At 44.3% G+C, this 20715-nt stretch overlaps 5 protein-coding genes across 9 annotated transcripts; 2 read left to right on the top strand and 3 right to left on the bottom strand.

The window, feature by feature from the left end:
* Positions 1 to 29: 29 nt before the first annotated feature.
* On the bottom strand, positions 30 to 4023 carry LOC117642735 ((Lyso)-N-acylphosphatidylethanolamine lipase). 5 transcript variants are annotated; one of them, XM_034381222.1, is made up of 11 exons: positions 3932 to 4023; positions 3751 to 3764; positions 3562 to 3716; positions 3101 to 3139; positions 2809 to 2888; positions 2516 to 2722; positions 2253 to 2427; positions 2024 to 2172; positions 1814 to 1937; positions 1538 to 1724; positions 30 to 1439 (listed from the first exon to the last, which is right to left on the bottom strand). In XM_034381222.1, exons 3-11 carry the CDS (start codon positions 3603 to 3605, stop codon positions 1257 to 1259), a joined length of 1188 nt encoding a protein of 395 aa, XP_034237113.1. In that variant the 5' UTR covers positions 3606 to 3716; positions 3751 to 3764; positions 3932 to 4023; the 3' UTR covers positions 30 to 1256. The 5 variants fall into 5 exon arrangements, with proteins under 5 accessions (XP_034237113.1, XP_034237112.1, XP_034237115.1 ...); XM_034381221.1 differs by lacking the exon at positions 3932 to 4023 and having other exon boundaries at positions 3751 to 3806; XM_034381224.1 differs by lacking the exons at positions 3562 to 3716; positions 3751 to 3764 and having other exon boundaries at positions 3932 to 4019.
* Positions 4024 to 5871, top strand: LOC117642736 (glycine-rich protein 3-like). The gene is made up of 2 exons (XM_034381226.1): positions 4024 to 5203; positions 5334 to 5871. Exons 1-2 carry the CDS (start codon positions 5135 to 5137, stop codon positions 5589 to 5591), a joined length of 327 nt encoding a protein of 108 aa, XP_034237117.1. The 5' UTR covers positions 4024 to 5134; the 3' UTR covers positions 5592 to 5871.
* A 156-nt stretch (positions 5872 to 6027) lies between these two features.
* Positions 6028 to 15428, bottom strand: LOC117642731 (nuclear pore membrane glycoprotein 210). Its single transcript, XM_034381215.1, has 26 exons — positions 15166 to 15428; positions 14693 to 14964; positions 14384 to 14577; positions 14162 to 14302; positions 13782 to 14083; positions 13418 to 13705; positions 13123 to 13331; positions 12803 to 13032; positions 12489 to 12719; positions 12265 to 12408; positions 11871 to 12170; positions 11545 to 11790; positions 11185 to 11466; positions 10866 to 11105; positions 10541 to 10783; positions 10281 to 10463; positions 10019 to 10168; positions 9767 to 9930; positions 9471 to 9675; positions 9033 to 9389; positions 8732 to 8953; positions 8376 to 8649; positions 8061 to 8296; positions 7799 to 7966; positions 7498 to 7708; positions 6028 to 7407 (listed from the first exon to the last, which is right to left on the bottom strand). The coding sequence occupies exons 1-26, from the start codon at positions 15321 to 15323 to the stop codon at positions 7232 to 7234; spliced, it is 5826 nt and encodes a 1941-aa protein (XP_034237106.1). The 5' UTR covers positions 15324 to 15428; the 3' UTR covers positions 6028 to 7231.
* A 954-nt stretch (positions 15429 to 16382) lies between these two features.
* Positions 16383 to 18015, top strand: LOC117642617 (alpha-crystallin B chain-like). The gene is made up of 2 exons (XM_034380949.1): positions 16383 to 16602; positions 17011 to 18015. The coding sequence occupies exon 2, from the start codon at positions 17011 to 17013 to the stop codon at positions 17743 to 17745; it is 735 nt and encodes a 244-aa protein (XP_034236840.1). The 5' UTR covers positions 16383 to 16602; the 3' UTR covers positions 17746 to 18015.
* On the bottom strand, positions 17960 to 19920 carry LOC117642616. Its single transcript, XM_034380947.1, has 4 exons — positions 19695 to 19920; positions 19258 to 19447; positions 19041 to 19169; positions 17960 to 18919 (listed from the first exon to the last, which is right to left on the bottom strand). The coding sequence occupies exons 1-4, from the start codon at positions 19766 to 19768 to the stop codon at positions 18473 to 18475; spliced, it is 840 nt and encodes a 279-aa protein (XP_034236838.1). The 5' UTR covers positions 19769 to 19920; the 3' UTR covers positions 17960 to 18472.
* Positions 19921 to 20715: the final 795 nt, after the last annotated feature.

The following is a 20715-nucleotide window of genomic DNA, read 5'->3' as shown; positions in this document are numbered from 1 at the left end:
TAGTAGAGAAAACACGTGGGAAACCAAAATTTGATTTGCATTTTCTTTAATATAAAACAATAACGGTGCACATACACAAAGAGGACAAAAAAAAAAGTTTATAGTAAGTGGTAACAAGGACTTAACACAGATGGCAATATAAGCTCTGGACCCTGTACTAAAGCACATACAAGCTGCAAAATTTTAATTGCCCAGCAAAAGTGACTTGGCCCCAACCTGAACTTCCTTTGAAGCAATGCATTGACAGACCAGCAACAGTTAGACCTACTCGTCACATAACAAGTCAACTGTAATAAAATACTTATGACTAATGGAGTCTGTTGTCACATAGTCAAAGAATGTGGAACATGGTGAAGTAAAAGTACTAGGGACTCGTGATTTTCTTTGAGTTTCCTTGGAATACAGACAAGAGAACAGCCCTATAATTAACAATTAACAAGATTTTTTTTATAATTTACCTATTTATATGCAAAATAACGACAATATATTCATGGTTTATATCACAGTGCATAGATATTATTAGCTCTCCACTATGATTCCCAAATATATACTAAGCCAATTCACAGATAGTGTGACCCAATCACAAATCTGTCGAATACCTTCTTAGAATAAATTGAAAATGATGAGAAATACTATTAAGGAACATTGTTTAAGGAAATGGGGCAGACTGTTAATAAAGCTCAGGCAACACAAAAAGTGAGCACATTGAACAAGAAGGGTCTTAAGTAGATAGTTTAAATTATTAAAATCAACATCAAAAAAATACAACTTTAACAAATGGGTGATGAAATATTCTTCTGCATTTAAAGTTCATCACCAGACAACAATAAACCTTACCTTTGAAGACATCAAAGAAAAGTATTGTGATCATGAACACCAGCAGTTTCAAAGTTGATAACAGTGTGCATTAAATGACAGGATATAGGCATAGATCGTAGAAATTATTAAGCATAATAATATACAGTGAAAACCAAGTTTGGCAACCTGGTCTTCACCTCCCTGTTTCTAGGAACATAAAATTGATCAAAAACTATTGCCAGAGGTATTCACTATAAACACCAGGGGCACTGTCAACTGACTGTCATCTGAAATTGATGATGCATTAACTCTTCAGTATATAATGAATTTATCTTAACGTTTAACTGACAATTGTCACATCACAGAAGTTAAACAGAAATATCACAACCTTTCTTTACAGAATACATAAGAAGAGACCTTCCTGATGTATTCATATTTTAAGATAGATTAGGTCGGTATTAATCATCTTTTTTTTCACTTGGCTCCTTGCTAGGCTGACTCTCAGTAGATTCCTTCTCCTCAAGGGCTGCTTTGGACAGCATGATTGAAGGATCATCTGCCATTTGACACGCTCTTTCTACATGATTATTAAAAACATCACTTTTGTCTGCATACACATGGTGTCCAGCTCCAGAAATTATCTAAAATAAAAAAACAAGACAGTTTTAGAATGCAAAGCTCATGGCTGATGCGGAAAAAGAGTTGACCAATACATTATGCAAAATTGAGACCACTTTACCTGCACATTGACAAATGAATTGGGCCTCTTTTCCTTGATAATATGGCTGTTAGTGTTGTCAACCCATGAGCGTGATCCATACACAAGTGTCATTGGTACATCAGCTCGCAACTCATGAATTCTGTGAACCATTGGATGTTTAGCCCATCCAAAGCCAACCATCATGGCATGAAATGCGCTTTCTCCACTAGCAGAAAAAAACAACAACAATTAAAGAAAGTTCTTTTTAAAGGGAAAAATGTGCTAGGTTTTGGATTTTTTCCTGAAGTAACTTACGTAGGAGTTTGAGCATTGCACTGGAAAATGTATTGAGAAATAATACTTTGACCATCTTTGTCATCCAATACAGAAGAAAATTTCTTCATGATATCTGGTCGAACTTTTTCAATAAGGCTTTGTCCTAAGTTAGGGTGAAAATCTTATTAGTCTAGTGTTCATAATAATTTTTCAAAAAAAGGAAAAGGACAAATAAAATGAGACACCTACCAAAGGGTCCTGCAAATCGCACTGCCCAAAGTGGATTCATTCGGGTCAATACAGAGCCAATCACTCTGTACAAGGTTGGCACATTGCTTTTGTATTCTTTGGGACACTCTGGGAAGCCCCATGGATCAGCCAGAATAAGATGACTCACTCTGATATTATGGTTACATATTAGTGATTTTTGATTTAGCGAAGATTACAAAAAAAAACATTCTGCATAGTGCAAGCTTACCTGTCGGGGTACTTAATGGCATAAGAAGCAGCCAAAAAGCCACCCATACTGTGCCCCAATACAACCATTTTCTCCAGTTGCATTTCCTTGCGCCATTCTTCAACCGACTTAACCAACTGTCCTTCTGCCTCCAAAGGATCAGAACTAAATTTAGGTCGAGAACTGCGGCCAAAACCTGAATGAGAGAGTTCAATTGAGATTCCAGCAAGCACAATTATGTAAAATTCTTGAAGCCAGTAGAAAGAAGAACGAAAGATACAAACCTAGTAGATCAATAGCATACACTGGCCTAGAAGCTGCTATATGGTCCAGATTAAGGCACCACAGTGCCACTCCAGCTCCTAGGCCATGCAGAAGTAAGATGGGAGTTTTAGGCGAATCTTCATTCAAGGAGATGGTCCATATTTTGTCAGAAGCCCCAACAGCCGGTCCAATATCTACATACCACCCTCGATATGCCGTTTTCAGACCTATAAATAATAATATAATGAAATTTTATAAAATGGAATAAAAATTTTGGGTTGATGCAGTTTTAGTTTGGTTAAAGATCACCTACATGACAGGATCTTCTTTTCTGCAGTTCTAAGGGCTGACAGCGACATTGGAGTCCACTGGAACCAGCTCAAAACCCAGTTTCTGCAAAGGAAGAGGATTAATTGTAGTTAAAAGAAGAACCATAAAGATACAGAAAAATAAGGGACAGCAGATTCATAATTGATAAAAATTTGTAAGAGTAAGATGACAGAAACAGAGCAAAGAAGAACCACAGCAAAGATCGGGAAGGGATGAAAGCAGATCCATTTTAATATTGTTAATAACGTATGGATTGTACCAGATAGATAAATTACCTGAGTTTTGAAAATATTGAATTGTGCTCCACAAGCTGCCTGTATGAAAGCAAGAAAATTCATGATGAAAATGTGAACTCCAGAGTGAGAAATATTGGCACTTGGAGCAACTGACACAGACGAGTGTTACAAACAAGCATGAACAACAAAGGTTAATTCTACACAAGAAGTGACACCACCTCCAAACGAAAACAATAGTGAGTAGTGGAACAGTTCACAATTTACTTTAAATCAGTGAAGGTTATGGCGAAACGGGCAAAACGGGGTTGAAGGTTATTTGACAAATAGATAACTGATAACAGAAAATAGTCCTTCAGGATGCAAGCAAACAAGACAGATAGACAGATACAGACATAGTGTGTGGCAACCATTGCGCAACGTTCGTCATCATGATTTTGAAGATGGCTGGGCTGACAAAGTGACGGATTTTCGAATCTAGCAGGGTGCCGAAAATGCAATACCTTTTCTCCGGAACCTCGTCAACGGCTAGCGAGTCTCGTGTCATGCTGTCCTTTGCTTTCACTTTGAATATTCGTCACGAAAACGCGTCGGAAACACGCATGAAAACGACTACAGTTGAAGGTCTCTCCTCTTCTGCGTCCGTCGTCTGCTTGTCCACTCCACATTCGCGTGTAAACCACAACCGCGACCACACGGCTCGGCTCTACTCTAGGGGTCTCAGTGCGCGTCAGCGGATTAGAGCAATTATCTGACGAGGGTCAAGAGCAAATCCTAGTCAGCAGCTTCCCCGCGACTCGACAAGTTGTCGCTGCCCGGCCTCTAGGTTCGCCGAAAACTGTCACAAAAGGGAAAGGACATCGATTCAATTACCAATTCATGGACTAATGCATGACGTGAAAATAACGATCACAGCAGAAACGGCCCGAAACAACAACTAACAACTTCTCATCTTTCTAGCACACCACCGCGCGGTTGGTATGAGAAATCGGGCCGCGGTGGCGCCCCCTGCCGGCCGGCGCGCGCGTTTGAACTTTAGCGCTGCGCTTCTCCATGACTCCATGACTCAGCCTCCGCGCCGCGCTCCTCCCGCGGCCGTCGCGTCATCGCCTAGACGGAGACGAACGGACGCGGTCTCGCTGTCGGACAGCCGGACTTTCTGGCCCAAAGAAGCCCGTTGGCACCGCGCAGATCGAGAAAGGACAAAGATGCGAGGCTGCACCGGGAATCTTCCTCTCCTAGACGCCTCCGTCTCGGCCGTCTCGGCCCTTTTCCACTTCACTCGGGTGTTTTCCTCCAGCATGACTCCGCACCGCTTTTGATGGATGTTCCTGGAGCGCGATGCGAAATGACGAATCCGGAGCGTTTGTACGTTGGGCCCCCCTGGCGGTGTTGTTGTTTGTGACCGCGTAAGTACCATTGGGCTCGCGCTCGACACGCCGTGCACCGTGGTGCGGAGTGATTCCACACAGCACCTCGTTACTCTGTCTCTCTCGCACGAGACGCCCAGCGAGAAGGAGGAGGGCAGTGCGACGGAAAGACACGACTCTACGGAATGAGTCGGCCTGAAGTGGAGGGCCCACTGGAAATGGTAATGGCAGGGTAGGCAACCCGCTGGACGATGCCGTCGTTCAGGGCGGTTGTCTATGGACTTGAACTTGGGAGGCTGTGGGACCAGTCGTAGAACGACATAAACTCAGGGCGAGTACGAAAGAAGCCACCGCGATCGGCAGTCTGTAGCGCCTGGCAGGTAGGCCAGCGGACAGGCCCGCAACGCACCCCTGTGGAGACGGCGGCCTACCTTGCCCCTGCGGAATCAGGGATTTTTCCCCGCGATGCTACTTAGGCTCCAGCTCCAGGGAGCGTTCACCTCCTTCGGCATGCCCCCGGAGGCCTCCAAGACGTTGCACCTGGCCAAAATTTTCCTCCAAGCCGTTTCATTTATTCCTTTCCATTCGGCGCGGCGCCGCTCGTCCTGTCTTTGTTGTCGGCCTCCTTTCAGCCTTGTTTACCGCATCCCTTCGCTATCTCGCTCTCTGTCGCTCTGCCGGCCTCGCCGGACATCGGTCAGTATAAATGATGGCACCGCCCCTGCAGCGTCAACACTCGACTGCAGCTCGTCCGCCGGCCATGTCGTCTTCCGTGGTGAGTGTCTTCTGGACGTCTGGGCCGTTGCGGCCGTCGTAGCATCCGATCTTCGTTTGCACTGACTCGTGCAGACGAAGCGAAGGATCATGGAAGACATTCCGTTATCACGCCCCTTACCGTCTCGCAGCGCACCGCCCTGGTCCTGGCCGCCGCCGTGCTGGCCCTGACCGTGCTGACGTCCTGCCAGGCCTACTACTACGACGACTACGACTACTACGGCCCGTACTACCACCGTCGCTACTACCACCGCCACCACTACGGCAGCGTCGGTGTGGGCGCAGGCTTCGGCGTCGGCGTCGGTGTGGGCGTCGGAGTCGGCGCTGGCTTCGGGGGTGGTTACGGAGGTGGGTACGGCGGCTACGGCGGCTACTACCGCCGACGCTGAGGGCGACGACGAGGCCTATCTCTCTGTCTCCCTCGCACCCCGCTTGCCGGCCCCGGCCGCTGATTGGGCGTGTTAGCTCCAATCGGATCCAGCTCACTGGGGCTCGCTGGCTCGCCTATACGCGTCGATGCACTCGACCGGGTCGAGCAGCGAGCGGCGCTTCAAACTCCAGTGGACACTGTGCGAACGACTGTCCCAAAAGCAGCTGGATGAAAACAAATTTTGTGAAACTGTGATAGGCTTGCCAATAAATTATGTGATTATATATGTCTTCTGCTGATAAAAAAGTTTCAATGAGCCCACCACCTCTAATAGCCCCTGCATTTGTTTGGCGCGGTGTAACAATGGTGATAAAAAAATGACTTGTTCCCTGACGCTAATTGAGTTCTGATGTGGTGAAGAGGCAGTGGACGAAGGGTCAAGAATTGAAACAAAGTTACTTTGGAAGAAATTTTTTATTGACATTATTTCCAGGTACATTTGAGCAAAGGTCAAGTGTGATGAATCTTTCTTCACTTTAACTATTTACACATATAGAGGAGTACAAAATCGTTTGAAGTATTTTAAACATTTTCAGAGTCTTCTAAGACTCCAATGAAAAAGTGTCTAAAATCATTAAAAAATTGTGTTTCATGTCACTTAACAAAACTAACTTAGCGGCAGACAGCTTAGCTAATAAATTAATATTTAAGTACATTATCAAGGCAAAGACAAAATTTGTTGATCCCATTCATTTACAAAACACTGGCTTACTTTGTGCTAACACTTAAACTCAAACAAAAAGAATATTAACAAAACTAAATTTGATGACCAAAACCATTTATCGCAGTAGGTAACATGCACACAACACAATCCCTACAAGGAAAACCTGAGATTTCAATTCTGTAGGCGATAGGAAGCATCTCCTCTTCTAGTTTCTATTCTTACAATATCAGTCCAACAGTACATAAATAGCCTTAGAATTGTAAAATAGAATATGGAAAACATGTACTTTTAACACAGCTCAGGCTTACTTGTGTGAAATTTAATAAGGATAGAAATGGGTAGAAAATGTGAAACCACATTTAAAAAGCCAAATGCAGTTCAACTCTGCCAACAGACTCAGAAAAAAAAATAGAAACATTATACAAATAGTGCACAATTTACCTATGATTAGAATGATTATGCACGTTGTGTATCTTCAAGCCGAAAGAAAAGACAGAATTACAAATGCCAGTCACAAACTTCAATTGTTACAATTATTATGATACTATCACAACAGTAAGCAGTAACAGATAACACAAAGTCGCAAATTTTTTTTTCCCAAAAAAATTAAAAAATCACTCCTGCGTTCTCATAAAATAATAAAACATGGCACAGCCAGGAACACTTGAAATATAGTCAGGACATTGTCAAGTCAATATGCAATAAGCGCTTGTTTCACTCCACCCTTGTGATCATGTTGGTTTGAAATCAAAAGAAGATATTTCTTGTTACATCATAAATAATTAAAAAAAGGAAAACAGAATTGAAAAATAAAGGCTGTGAGTCTGGGGAAGTGAACAAAGCTCAAGCTTCAGATCAGTCCTCCTTCAAATCAACTCCGCTCATGAAGCATCCCTGACTAGACAACTTCAAATGTAGAAACTCTATGAGAGCCATCATTGATATTCAGGTGACAGATTACGTTGGCGAGGGCTGCTGTAATACAAACGTGGATCCCCATACACAGGCTCAGTTTCAGCAAAAGGACTAGACCGAATTAGTGACGTGTTGTTGGGTGACATTCTTGGCGATAAGAAAGTCTGTATGCCAGGAGAGTGACCATGAACAGGGCCTGATAATTTAAAAAAATACATTGATTTTAAAAAAATATATTAACATGTTGCCCTTGCAAACAAACAGAAAGAAAAGAACAATAATTTACCTGATTGAAGGAATGGTTGAGCTGGTGTTCTCATGTTGGGCTGAACAAATGCAACATAAATGTACAAAGTGCCAAGCGACACTACAAATATTGATGACACCATAATGAGTAAGTGTCGATTTGAATATGCTATGTCAACTAAAGAGCTGACTGGAGCCACCATGCATGGAGCACCCCACTGATCTGGATCCAAACGTAGTTTCACTGCAACCTGTTAACAGCATAAATTACAAGATAATTTCAAATTGGCATGAGACATACCATAAAACTGAAGATGACCAAAAATAGAACAACACTATACCTTTGCCGTTTGGTTGGTGAGGAGAGATATCACATTAATGTATTGAATTTCATTCACAGCAGCACTACTCCAAAATTTGCTTGTCAAACTGATTTGATACTCAACACTGAATTCAGTGTTGTATTGCGGTCCGGATACATAGATCAATCCATCATCAATGGGGAGAACCTTTAAAAACAAAGTTTCACAAGCAAGGATTGAGAAACAAGTATGTTTAAACGAGGAGTGATGCTCATGTCGTGTTTCCAACGAGTCGAACTACCTGCAACTGCGCAATGACCTCCGGCACAGCCCTGATCTCGAGTTTGCCGGGCGCGCCGCCGGGAAGGACCACGTCCTGCGTCTCCAGATGGAAGGCCGGCATGAAGGGCAGCACCAGGGGCGCGGACGCGGCGTCGCCGGCCCAGGACGCGGCGCGCGCTCGCAGTGTCACGTTCGTCCTGAGTTGACTCACTTCCGAAGACCGGCCGATGGGCCTCAACTCACAGGCATAGCGACCTACGGCACAGGGGAGCAAATTAATCCGGGCAAGGAACATAACTAACCAAACAAAAGCAAAATTAAAAAAAAAAATTACCAGAAGAAGAATCAAACACAGGTTGAATTTTGAACACATCCGAAATCTGCATTTGGATGCCAGGGCTATTGAACCTCGCCTCACAAGTGAAAGGGAACGAAGATGGAGAGACGACGCCAGGCTGCAGGCAACTGGCCTCCTTGTTTTTAACAAGCACATTACTCGATTTTGTGTCATCGCTCTCGCTGTACAATATCAAATCTACTCTGTACACCTCCTCTGGGTGGGTATCTCCACAGAACAGAGGACTACCCAGGTTATTGACAAAGGCCATCTGGAAAATATAAGACAAGAATTTATAGTGCATGCAAATTTCTCAGTGCAAATGGTTTGCTGACAATTTAGATAACACTTACCGATGATATGGGGCTCACTTCAATTTCTGTGCTTGAGACAACATGGCCGGCAAGATGATATTTTACATACACAGGTCCACCGGGAACGCGAGCTCGGCCCAGACCAGAATCATGATCTACAGACAAAATCTGCGAGTTGTCTGAGGACCACAGGCCAGATTCCCCAGTTGGTAACTCCAGGGGCATAGAAAAGCATACATAATCTCCAACAGCAACTTTGGACTGAAAGAAATCAATTAATAAAATAAGACAACAATAAAACTTGCAACTTAATTTCTATGAATAAAAGAAGGAGGCATACCTTAGGTGGGTAAACAAATTCTTCAATGGGTAGCTTTATGTAATCTGATGCTTGGGATGGTGTTAAGTTATCAGAAATTTTTAGAACAGTCTCGCCAGAGTGAACCAGATTTGAGAAGAAAGTGGAGTTACTGGACAGCTGATCAGCATCAGAAGGCCGTCGCATTTGAACCAAATCAGCACGACTAGCTCTGACATTTACATCTGATCGAGTTGCAGCAAAAACTGATCCAGTATTGTCATGATACGTGACTTCCAACTGTAATTCAAGTCCTTTGGGCAATGCTTTTGCTGGAACACCTGGAGATATGTGCAGAGTTGATCGCACAGTTGTCATGATATAGTGAACAGGTTTGACCTGAAAATAATAATAATGGGAGGACATGAAGAACACTGAATAAAACTCAGTAAATAATTTGAAAGAAGCACATTTCTGTACCTCTACACTCAGCCCAAGAGATTGCCGAACATTAGTTTCATCAATTGATGAAATGACAACTGCAGCTCTTCCAGTGGAAGTGTGAGTTGTCAAAAAGCCATTATTAGAAAGGGTCAAAATTGAATTCTGTTCAGTCCAAGCAGTATTAGTGCTTGGATCACGCACATTCATATCCACATTTGTTGATGTAGGGTGACCCTGCAAGCTAGAAAAACAGAACAGTAGAACAAGAAAGATAAGAAAATTTACCAATTTAAAAAAAAATTAAAAAAAATTAGTAACAAATTAAGTAATACCTGTAAGAGACCCTTGATAATCCATCCCGGTTTGAACGAAGCTGCATTTGAGTTTCTGGTGCAATAAGAAGTCCAGAGAAATCTTTCTCAGCTATTGTGAGAGGTTGAGTGAGTCGAAGTTCTTCATAAATTTCCAGCTGGAGCGTTTCTTCAAAGAGTTCACCCTTCAGAACAAAGGCAGAGGACACTTAGTTAAACCACACACTAGGCGTAACTAACTGAAAAACAAAATTTCAGGCAATCAAGTCTCACCGCAGCAGAGCCCGTCATAGATGCCGGCGCGAAAACAGACAGAGACAAAGTTGTTTTGCCAGGAGATAATGCTCTGATCCGGATTGAAATCCGTTGCTCATCAGTCACCTCCATCCCTGTGTCCACTAAGACATCTATTACTTCTGCAACCTGGAAAGAAGACCATTGTGTAAGGACCAGATTTGAAAAAGAATGGAGGCAAAGGTGCCTTTCTAAGCACTCACAAGTGACACAATTGACACAAGAAAAATCCTCAAGTTACCTCTCGAGAAGACAAATCCCATTCGAATGCCAAAGCTGGTTTTGTTGTACCGAGGACTAGAGGGCTCAAAGGGTCTGGAAGTCCATTTGCCCACACAGGCATGATTGCATTAACTTTAAGGCGAGTCAAAGGAGACTCAATGCGCACACCAGTAAGAGGAACCACATGAACATCAATTGTGTCCTGTAAAAGCAAAATCAAGTAAGCAACAATGCTCAGCTGTGAGCCAAAATGTTATCATCAAACAGGCAATAACAAACCTGAGAAAATACAATTTTGTTGCCAGTAACTTTGCTCACACCAACCGCTCTGCCAGTCAGTTGTGTATATCCAACTTTTTCTCCAACGACAGTTCCTAAATCAGATACTTGGACAAAGCCAGAACGAGAAACTGAAAATTCCAGTTGCAATCCCAGGCTGGGACCACCAGACACTCCCACTGACATTTGACTTCCAACCAAAAGGGTCATGTTACGAGGGTAGAGACGAAGAGGGTCAAACACCTGAAGGAAAAAGAGGATGTTAATAATTATAAAAACCAACAGATCAGAATGACTCAGTTAAAGATCAATCTTCGAAAATCACCTGAATGGACACAGTGGGGCTGCGAACTTCATAGGGTCCATAGCCAGTAGTGAAATGAAGAGAGGCATCACCAAGAGTCAGCCCTTGAATTATGAAACGGAATTCTCCTGGTGCTGGCGGTCCCTTCACACCCAAAAGCTTGTCGACATTGGGATCCGATTGGTATTCCTTAATACTAATAATAGAGAAAGAGCTGCCTTCCAACTGAGGGCGCAGTTCCAACTGGGACAAATCTGGGAGCTACGGGCCCACAGAATGCAATTAGACAAGACACTTCCAAAATTCATTATTGTATAAATTTCTTAATGGCATAACTTACTTGGAGGGGATTACCCATAGTGTCCATGATATGAACAGTGCACAATGTTTGCTTTCCTCTTTGCAAGTAGTCTGCCACATCAGGAACTAGACTATGAACACCGACAACTGTGATGGAGACTATTGCAGGCCTTGACGGCAAACATAAGTCCACTAACCCAAACCGTGTAACACCAGTTGATATTGGTCTAACTTCTAGGGTCTGGGAATGTTCCAAGTAACGAACACTAGCTACATCTTGACTTTCTAGCTGCGGTTCAAAGAATCCAGACCCCTGACTCACCTGTGAGCAACGACAAAAATACATTTGAGATCTGCACACATGACATTGATGTTTTTCCATACCATTAAAAGTACTTACATGGAGAATTAATTGGCTATTAGGATGGTTGAAGAGTGTGGTTTGGTTTGGGGAGACTAGAGTATCGCTTACAAAAAGCAAGCTTAGAGAAGCTCTGATGTCTGGAGTAACTGAGCCTTTTTCTCCTTTGATGCCAAACGGAGGCCACTCGGGTGTGATCTGTTTAGGTCGCAGCACAGCTGACCTGTATCCAGTCAACCGAACTGAGACATCGACAGCTCCTGTTTCTCCGAATGGTTGTACAATCTGTGTTTCAAAAAAATCACAAATATAGAAAGTTGTAGAGAAAACAAAGATAAACTGCCTTCTAAAATATTCTCTGTTACCTGATAGTATCGCAATGGTAAAATGAGTCCGTTTTCTTCAACATGCTCAGCAAAAGTGCCATCCTTGTTGGAAAACTGGCTTAGACTGTTGGGGCTGGCTGTCCATTCCATATGAATGGAAGATACATTGTCAAAAACCCTGCCATGAACATCAGTCACTTGAAGTTCTAGTTGCAAGTCCCTAGAGCTTTGAACAGCAACTCGTTCAGCATTCACATTCATTGGACACGATGAATGTTCATCAGTTTGAAGAACAGCTTTCAAGGATGCAAATCTCGGTTTCGCACAAAACACTTTAACCTGATAAATGAATAAAGGTAGATATTTAAAAAAATTATAGTTGTAGATTCATTTGGATTCATCCATTTATGCCACAAGAACCAAAACTGCTTACAGAAGCTGATGATTGAATTCTCTCTCCAGATCTTCCTTCACTGAACACTGAGAGAGTAACTTTAGTTTCTCCTAAAACTCTGCAGAGTATAGTGTAAACATATCTGTCCCGAATGTCCGTTGATAAATTGGGCATTTCTGCAATCTGTAAGAAAAGGCAATAAAGTTGCAAACATTTTCAGCTCAGTGTTAACAGGCCTTGCAAAAAAGTCACCTTGTATTTACCTCTAAAAGTTCCTTCTTAGCTTTGGCATCTCCTTGTGCCATGCTCTTTCCGTGTTCGGCCGCACGGCCCGGCCAAGGCCGAGGGCCACCCACAAAGACCAGTTGCCTGGAGGTTCCAAGTGCCAGAACGGTCTCTGCAGAGGGTGGATGGAGGACTGTCAGGGGGCGGAACGCTGCCACCATAGCGCTATCCTCCAGGAAAATGTCACCCTCCCGGTATGACACAGTTACCTTAAGAACAAGTAATTTGAAGAGTTAAAATGTTTTCTAAACTATCTATTTAGAGGTCATCAATATCCAAATTTGAAAATTACCCTTGCAGACCCAAACGATTTCCCTAAAATGGGAACAATGGTGCAAGCACCATCTATGAGAGAACCCTGCAAAGACTCCTCTCGGACAAAATTATCATCAGAAATTGTCACTGTCAGAGGCAAGTCCTGACACATTGTGAATGGGATTTGTTCCGTATCAGAGACTGCTTTAGCAAATATGGCTATTTGTAGGTAAATAGGTGCTCCAATTTCAGCTTCAAGACCTGCATCTAAAACAAACAAAATCAAACAAATGAAAACAAAATGCTCATCCCAAGGAAGAGGATGCAGTAAGATGAAAAAGGACGTTTTGAGCATACCTAAAATAGCTAGTCTGCTAGGGGGAAGAACAGTGACTGAAGATGTGGCTTGATTATGTGGGTTGTTCAACATAACAGCAGTGATGGTTGACTGGCCAAGAGTCAAAGTGCGAACCAATCCAGAAGCAGAAACTGTTGCTACAGATGTATTTCCACTGCTCCAAATAAAAGCACCATCTCCTCCCTTGCAAATTAGAGGCACTTCATACCTTCAACATAACAATAATAAAATAAGAAAACTGTTTGTTTGAAAGACAAGTGAAAATTCAAGTTCCTTTGGAGAGCTGCTGGTTACCTAGACCGAAGACGAGGGTCCCAGGGCAAGACAACATTTTTGGGATGAATTTCCATCCTAGGATAAATGAGCATGTCTTCTTCTGTTGATACCTTATCGAGTAAAGGGTATTCAGTTCCACTGGGAGACACAACACCTGTCAAGACTGCTTGAACACGAGCAGTGCCAGGTTTCACTGCCCGTCCTACATTGTAAGTCCCATTTAAGGATGTAGATTCAACAAGAAAATGCTCCTTGGGTACAGTTACATCTACTCGCCCGCCATTGATGTAAAATTTGTGATTGGACCTGATATGATAATCATAAAATGAACACCAGTGACACTTTAAAGAAAGTATTTGAGAGAGATGTTGACTATCCTTACCTATCAAATACCTCAACCGTAATAGCGTGAGTGTCCTCCACAAGGACTGACCAATGACGATGAGGCAATAACACAAGGTGGATGAAAGCTGGGAGGGCAACATTAAGAGTGGCCTGAGGGACTCGAACTCCAGACACATTAGGGTCAACATTCTTGTCACGGAGAGAAACTTTAGTACGACCAACAACCAAAGCATGTGCCTCTGAAGAATAAGAATCAATACTGGCAATTTCACTGTCTTCAATCTCCAAATAATACTGCTGAGAAGGAAGTTGAATCTCATGGATTCTACCATGGCGGATCTACAGAAAAGGGAACGCAGATGTCATAAAACAAGGAATGAACAGATGATTTCAACAGTAGTTTCATAAGTTAACTACCTGAAGGATCCTATACTTAATGGTATCACCCGGCAGTAAGTACACATCAGCTGGATCTATCAGTAAATTGGCTACAACCATCAATTGGACTTCAACTGGATTAATATGAGCATATTCCTTTTGAGGAAGCTTGACTGACACCTGAAAACAAGCACAAATCAATGAGCCATCTTTAAAACATCTAAATTGAATTGCCAACTACGCAATTTATTATATCCTTACCTTAGCAGTTCCTGTTTTGATTCCTTCCAATAGTATAATATGTCCTCTTACACCAATTTGATCAAATTGAGCAACACTAGGAGGGGTATCATAAGGAGATTCTTTAAAAGTCATGAAGCTTACAATTCCACTAGTGCCGACAGAAGAAACAACCCAATCCATTTCCACCCCCAAGAGGGTTGTGAACTGGTTTCCTAAGAAGACAAGATGTTTCAGTTAGCACATAAGAATTAGTATGAAAAAATGGAGGACAAGATAAAATATTTTTCAAAATATCATTGAAAGGACACCTTTCAACCTGAAGTTTACCTTGGTCATCATACGCGCTCACTTCAAACCGCTGAGGAGCTTCTTCAACATATAGTTCTCGGGTCCTAGTAACAATTTGCAGGGTGTCAATGACATCGACATCTACATCACAGGGGATAATTTGTCGAGAGCGAACTTCTTCTGCAAAGACAACCACAGTGTTCCGTTTCCTTTCTTTGGTGATGGGTGAGAGCAGCACTTGGGTAGAGCACTGAGTGCCCGGCTGCACATTTACTGGGGTTAGCTGAATTACATCTTCACGAGACAGAGTCCTACAATGAAACAAGCGGGAAAGAAAGGAACATTAGGAGCGTCGTACATTTTACCAAAATTAGCATGTACAATTTGTAGGTTATAGTGTCTATGGGTGGCCAGATCCTTTGCAACCGAGGTACAATCGAGACAAGTCTGACAGCAGCGGAAAATGGCACCGTTGAAATGGCGTAATAAACAACATAAAGCATCCGACTAACCACTTATAACAGCCACCATCAGTGACTTCTAGAGTAAAATTGGTAGAAACATCATTGAATAGGGGAAGGAGGACTCTTGGAACATTCAGCTTTGACGAGTCCACCAAAACAGCACTGAGTAAAACTACGACACATGCGCCAAAATTAAAGTGCGCCATGGTAATAAAACTATTGGCATAGCGGTAAACGGACAAATGTTGCGAAAATTAGACACGACAATGCACACACGCTTTGAACATTTTCATTCTGTTGTGATCCCGCCCGGCACCTCTTACGCAGAACAGCCAACACAAAATTTGTATTTAAAACATGAACAAGGTGCAACAAAATCAGATTTCACAACAGAAAATTGTCTAAACAGAACACAAAACAGTGTTTTATTCACAATGTTTGTCGCAGAACAAGCCTTTTCATTGAGACGTGATTTTGATAAATAAGTTGGTACTCTGAACGTTTTCCGCGACTCTCAGATTTAAAAAGAGTGCCAGAGGTGCAAGACACCTGGGGAAAGCCGGGTAATGTAAAGGCTAGAGCCCGGTTGGGCCAGAAGAACGATAACCCGATAACTCAATCAAATATACCTATACCCTGTTTCCTGGGTCAATTTACGAGGGCTCCGTGCGATCCAATGAGGGTGGCTTGGTTGCCTACCTGTCGGTGCGTAGGAGCAAAACTATGAATACATATCTGTGTCGCCTTTTAATAACGCTATGCACCATAAAATTGGACGAAATAGCGTTGTAGAGAAATGTTGGCCCTCACAAGCATGAGACCAGCATAAGCGTTCATGGGAGACGCATGAGACTCATGGGTCTCAAGACACGCTGCGATGGTAGGTAGTCTACCAAAACCAAAAATATGCAATAAATCAAGGACCCACCCTGCCAGCCCTGCCTCGTCAGGTCGTAAAGGGAAAAGTTCTTTCCCAAGAATTCTTACCTTCACTTCGGCGCAAGACTCTGTCCCTCCTGCATCATTCCCGCTCCTTCCCGTAGCTGTCATCCCGAATCTTCTCCAGCCCCCGCGTCGAACCGCGGTGCGGGTCGTCTCCCTCACTCCCCCCTCCACCGGCCGACTAGAAGCATCGCGGCCCTTCCCCACCCTTCCCTGGTTGCGTCCCGAACCTTCTCCGCGCTCCGAGCATGGCCCAGCGGCTGGTGGGGAGTCCCCCCACCACCGCGACCGCACCCCGGCGAGGCCCGACTTATAAAAGCGATCGCGCCCCCGTCCCCACCATCAGTTGATCCCAAGCGACCGACGAGTGAAGAGTGATCCTTGACTGCTAGTCAGCACTACGCCCAGGACTTCCCTAGTCTGATTCCGTCGTCTTCATCGAGAGTTCGTGAACCAGTGTTGTGTTCGAGTGATTGCTGTCGATCACCGTGCCTGTTGAAGCCAGCTGTTCCGTTCCTTCTTGCAAACCTCCGACGTTCAAAGGTAAGAATGCAAAGCAACGCAAAGCTGTGCAGCCGGCTGCCGGCTGGGCCTAGTTGATGTTGGCGCACCCTGTGCCATTGTGAGTGCTGTTCCTGTTGAAATGCGCGAAAGTAAGTGAGCAACGTTTGGCACTGAGGATTCTTTGCCGAGGCAAGTTGGCCGACAGCCGACAGCCGAGGCTCGCGATTGCGATGCGAAATACAGTCGGACGCGGTGATTATCCTAGTATGAAAAGATTAGGACAGGTGTATAACGCGGGCTTTACAAACAGGCTGAAACGTCGCGCACCATACAGTTCAGCGTTCGCCGTTCAGGGCTGTCAAAGTTGTCACTAAAGGCACCTTGACTTTCGTGTACTTTCCCTGTAAAATTTTCAGACGAGTAAAACGAACGACTTTCTGTTTCCAGATGCTTCCCTACATCCTGAGCGAGCTTCGCGACCTGTCCTTCGACGAGGAGGAACCTCGCCGCTTCCAGGGCTACCAAGGCCGTCATGGTCACCAGGGCCACCAGGGCCACCACCAGGGCTACCAGGGTGACGTCGCCGACCTCCTCAACGAGCTGCTGCTGCATCGCCCCGTGGCCCGCGCCAGCTTGAGGCCCGGCGTGGTGCGCCTGGTGGACGCCAGCGCCCCCGAGCAGCGCGAGCGCGCCGTGCGCCGCCAGTCGTACCCCGGCCGCCCCAGCATCCTGCAGCTGCTCAAGAGGGAGCTGGGCGAGATGTCGCGCCCGGACGACGGCAAGAACGCCTTCATCGTCAACGTGGACGTGCAGGACTACCGGCCCGAGGAGCTGTCAGTGCAGGTGACCAAGGACGACGGCTACGTCGTGGTGGAGGGCAGCCACGAAGAGCGCCCCGACGAGCACGGCCTGGTGCGCCGCCAGTTCACCCGCCGCTACAAGCTCCCTGACGGCGTGGACCCGGACTCCATCAAGTCCAAGCTCACGGCCGACGGCGTGCTGCAGGTGTCGGCCCCGCTCAAGGCCTTGCCTGCCCCCGACGAGAGGGTGCGCCAGGTGCCCATCACCTGCAGCAAGCAGCCTTTGCTGCAGCAGCACCCCGAGGAGGAGAACCAGAGCCACGCCGAGGAGGACAAGCAGGCCGGCGGCGAGGACAAGGCTCAGGCGCAGAACGAGTCCTGAAGAGTGAAGAGCGGAAACCTACAGACCGTAGTGTCTTTCAGCGATTGCCATTTCAGAGTTCTCTTTCTAGTGCCGCTGAATTTGCAGATCTCAGTTTATCTGTATTGTTCCTTTCCCTTGAGACTGATTACTTCATGTATTATTTAAGTGTTAGATTGTGGCATCAGAAGTAGGTTTATTTTTGCCTTATCTCACCAGTAGAATGAGTCTTAAGTTATTTTTAGTTGTTTAATTGTTCTTTGCTACATTAAAAGGAATTTCTAAAAACTACAAAGGTCTTTCTCTTTCACACATGCCATAATGCCATTTGACACTTTACAAAGTTTGGAGAAGTTATGGAACTTTAGGTTAGATACTGTGCTACTGCACTGGACAACAATTTCGGAAACTGACAGAAAATTCAAACAACTCAATGAACACACACACAACAAAAAAATCACTCATTCAACCTTTGATACTTGACCACATTAAGTAAACAAAGGTAAAGTAAGAATAGGATAATTATCGATTAGCAAAACCATGAGCTATACAATTCATTGTATTTAATTGCTAATTTTAAAATCAATTTTCATGTTGGTACAATGCATGAGAAAGAATGGCTCTAGAATGACACAATATTCTCTTTCAGGGAATCGTACACAGTAAATTCTTGATTACGAGTTAGAAAAAGATATTGCATCCCAATAATTTAAAATGAAAATATTAAGACACAGAGCTAAATTAAAATCTAAGGCATGTATTTATCTATTGTGGTGTACCAGGCCTGGATGGTACGAGGATGCGGTACAGCACCTCTCAGCTTTTGCCTTATGTATGAATAAGCTGGTTGAGAAAAAAAATGCAAACTTAATGAAAATGACCTAACTAAAGCCTTGAACTGTTTTTTTTCTACCTTCACCAGTCTCCTCAAATGATTGTAATTTTTTTCAGCCACCTCATTTTGAAACATACTTAATGCTTCCTGAGGTGAAAGATTGATGTTGTTCAGTACTTTAAGAAGGATATATCGCATGGAATTTAGTTCTGGCTCCTTCACAGGATCATTCTGAAACCTTTTGCAGAGATCATCAACATGAATTAACAAACCTCTGATGCTTCTTTTCAATTGCACCTTGTTTAAATACTCTTCCTCTTCAACTTTCATGTAATTAAGAACATCTGATAAACTTGAGCCCTGAGAACAGAGTAAAAATTGGTCAAAGACTGGTTAGATAAAATAACAAAGACAGTATTTTAAAAACATTAATAAAAAAGAAAAAAATTTAAATGCAGAGTATGGAAACTAAGGCACTTACATTAAATTTTGTTTGAAGATTTGATTGTAGGCTTACAGAGGGCTTCGGAAGAATGGGTTTGGCTGTTGCCGACCACGACGATGTTTCTGATATGGCGTCACAGGATGGCCGAAGGGTTGAGGAAGGCACCTGTTGAGAAGAACAAGGAATATAGCACTAATCACTAATAAACACAGCCATTAAAAAAATAACAATGCCAAATCAAAAGAGATCTTACCAGATCTGGTTCTAACGTTGGTACGGCAGTCCTTAGTAAACGCGATCTCCTCCTCCCATTGTTGAAGAAGTTATGAGATGCAAAATGCAGCGTACAAACCCTAGACTTAGCCCCTGGTCTCCAAGTACTACCTTTACCCTTGACAAACTCTATCCACAGAGGCTGCCTTCCGTCTTTGTCATCAGGAAACCTTAAAAGAAAAGAAATGAAAATAATAAATAATGAAAGAGCATGGTTTTTGAAACAAATTCACCATCCTTTAAAAATAAAGTAAAAATTATGTTGCCACTCAAAAATACACTGAGCCATGGGAAGTGTACAAACTCGCACAAATAAAAAGTGTTTCTGCCTCGAAAAAGAAGCACGTCGACTAAAAAGTTGCTCAAACAGGTAAACAAAGGGACCTTTAACCTAACGAAACACTACGAAAAACTTACGGAACTAGATAGCAATCGACTGGCATCTGAAATTCGGCAGAGCGGCAGCTTCCAACCTCGCACTTTTTCGCCATCGTCTATTCTCTTGAGATTTTAAAGAATCTTTCAGATTGCGTATTGTTTCGTTATTCGCTTTATAAGCAAACGCATCCGGCACGCTTCTCGCGCGGTGGGTAGATAGACAGACAGACAGACGGGTGGACAGGCGGACGGATGTTTTTGTTGACGTCCTTAGTTTGCGATGCGGCCACCGGCAGCAGCAGCGCCGTCTCTCTGGAGCCCTCTGCGCGCTGCGCGCCTGTGGGGCAGGCAACCCATCCGGCAGCCGTGCACGACGTGAGGCACTGTAGCGTAGCAGGCGGCTTGGCTTTTGCGAACAGAATGCCGTCCAAACACCGCATTCCCCGACGCGATCGACACAGACACAGGCCAGGACGAGCTGGGCGAGCTGGACCGGGCCACCGGGTCATGCAGAGTATAGACAGTAGACGGGGTTGTTGGAGCCCTACCCCTTCGCCGGTCTCTAAGGGTGGTCACGGGCTTGAAACGGCGGGGCGCGGTTTGGTCCCTCTGGACACAGGTGAGTAAAGCGATGCTCACCGCGATCGCGGCCAAAATCTTCACCTTGACGCCGAGACGCCGCCGCATCCGCTGATTTCGTGTGCAGGTGTGTGTGCATGGGTCTGGAAGTTTGCTTTTGCATGAGAGCCTGAGATTTTCCTGTTGCCTCCAGGTAATCCAAGCGATGCGAGACAACAAAGGCGAGCGTCCCGCACCACCTTATCAAAACGACTACAAATGTCAGAGAACTTTTTGAGACCAAAATTATGCTTGATCCCCCTTTCCTATTTTGAGACCTGGAGCCACCCTTTTCTGCAATGATCTCCAGACAAAAGACGAACCCTGGAGCAACTTCTGCTGCAAGACTGATTCCGAGAGTCGTTTTCGTCGTTCTATCTCTCTCGCACTCACGGAACGTTTCCAAGGACGCGAGAGAGAGCGGAGCGACGAATACCGACCT

Source organism: Thrips palmi, unplaced genomic scaffold (genome assembly GCF_012932325.1).
Source record: "Thrips palmi isolate BJ-2018 unplaced genomic scaffold, TpBJ-2018v1 HiC_scaffold_16, whole genome shotgun sequence".
In the NCBI taxonomy this organism is placed as follows: domain Eukaryota; kingdom Metazoa; phylum Arthropoda; class Insecta; order Thysanoptera; family Thripidae; genus Thrips; species Thrips palmi.
Note: the sequence above shows the minus strand (reverse complement) of the source record. Positions and strands in the feature narration are given on the sequence as shown.

What these genes read in the sequence shown, in the direction of transcription:
- LOC117642735 (XM_034381222.1), bottom strand. Translation starts at nt 3,605, where the DNA reads ATGACACGAGACTCGCTAGCCGTTGACGAGGTTCCGGAGAAAAG. An exon ending in AGAAAAGAAGATCCTGTCAT is followed by an intron (nt 2,723 to 2,808) that starts GTAGGTGATCTT and finishes TATTATTTATAG; the next exon opens with GTCTGAAAACGGCATATCGA. An exon ending in GCGATTTGCAGGACCCTTTG is followed by an intron (nt 1,938 to 2,023) that starts GTAGGTGTCTCA and finishes ACCCTAACTTAG; the next exon opens with GACAAAGCCTTATTGAAAAA.
- LOC117642731 (XM_034381215.1), bottom strand. Translation starts at nt 15,323, where the DNA reads ATGGCGCACTTTAATTTTGGCGCATGTGTCGTAGTTTTACTCAGTGCT. An exon ending in TAGCAGACTAGCTATTTTAG is followed by an intron (nt 13,033 to 13,122) that starts GTATGCTCAAAA and finishes TGTTTGTTTTAG; the next exon opens with ATGCAGGTCTTGAAGCTGAA. An exon ending in CTATGACGGGCTCTGCTGCG is followed by an intron (nt 9,931 to 10,018) that starts GTGAGACTTGAT and finishes TTTGTTCTGAAG; the next exon opens with GGTGAACTCTTTGAAGAAAC.
- LOC117642617 (XM_034380949.1), top strand. Translation starts at nt 17,011, where the DNA reads ATGCTTCCCTACATCCTGAGCGAGCTTCGCGACCTGTCCTTCGACGAG.
- LOC117642736 (XM_034381226.1), top strand. Translation starts at nt 5,135, where the DNA reads ATGATGGCACCGCCCCTGCAGCGTCAACACTCGACTGCAGCTCGTCCG. An exon ending in CGGCCATGTCGTCTTCCGTG is followed by an intron (nt 5,204 to 5,333) that starts GTGAGTGTCTTC and finishes ACCGTCTCGCAG; the next exon opens with CGCACCGCCCTGGTCCTGGC.
- LOC117642616 (XM_034380947.1), bottom strand. Translation starts at nt 19,768, where the DNA reads ATGGCGAAAAAGTGCGAGGTTGGAAGCTGCCGCTCTGCCGAATTTCAG. An exon ending in CAACGTTAGAACCAGATCTG is followed by an intron (nt 19,170 to 19,257) that starts GTAAGATCTCTT and finishes TCTTCTCAACAG; the next exon opens with GTGCCTTCCTCAACCCTTCG. An exon ending in ATCTTCAAACAAAATTTAAT is followed by an intron (nt 18,920 to 19,040) that starts GTAAGTGCCTTA and finishes CTCTGTTCTCAG; the next exon opens with GGCTCAAGTTTATCAGATGT.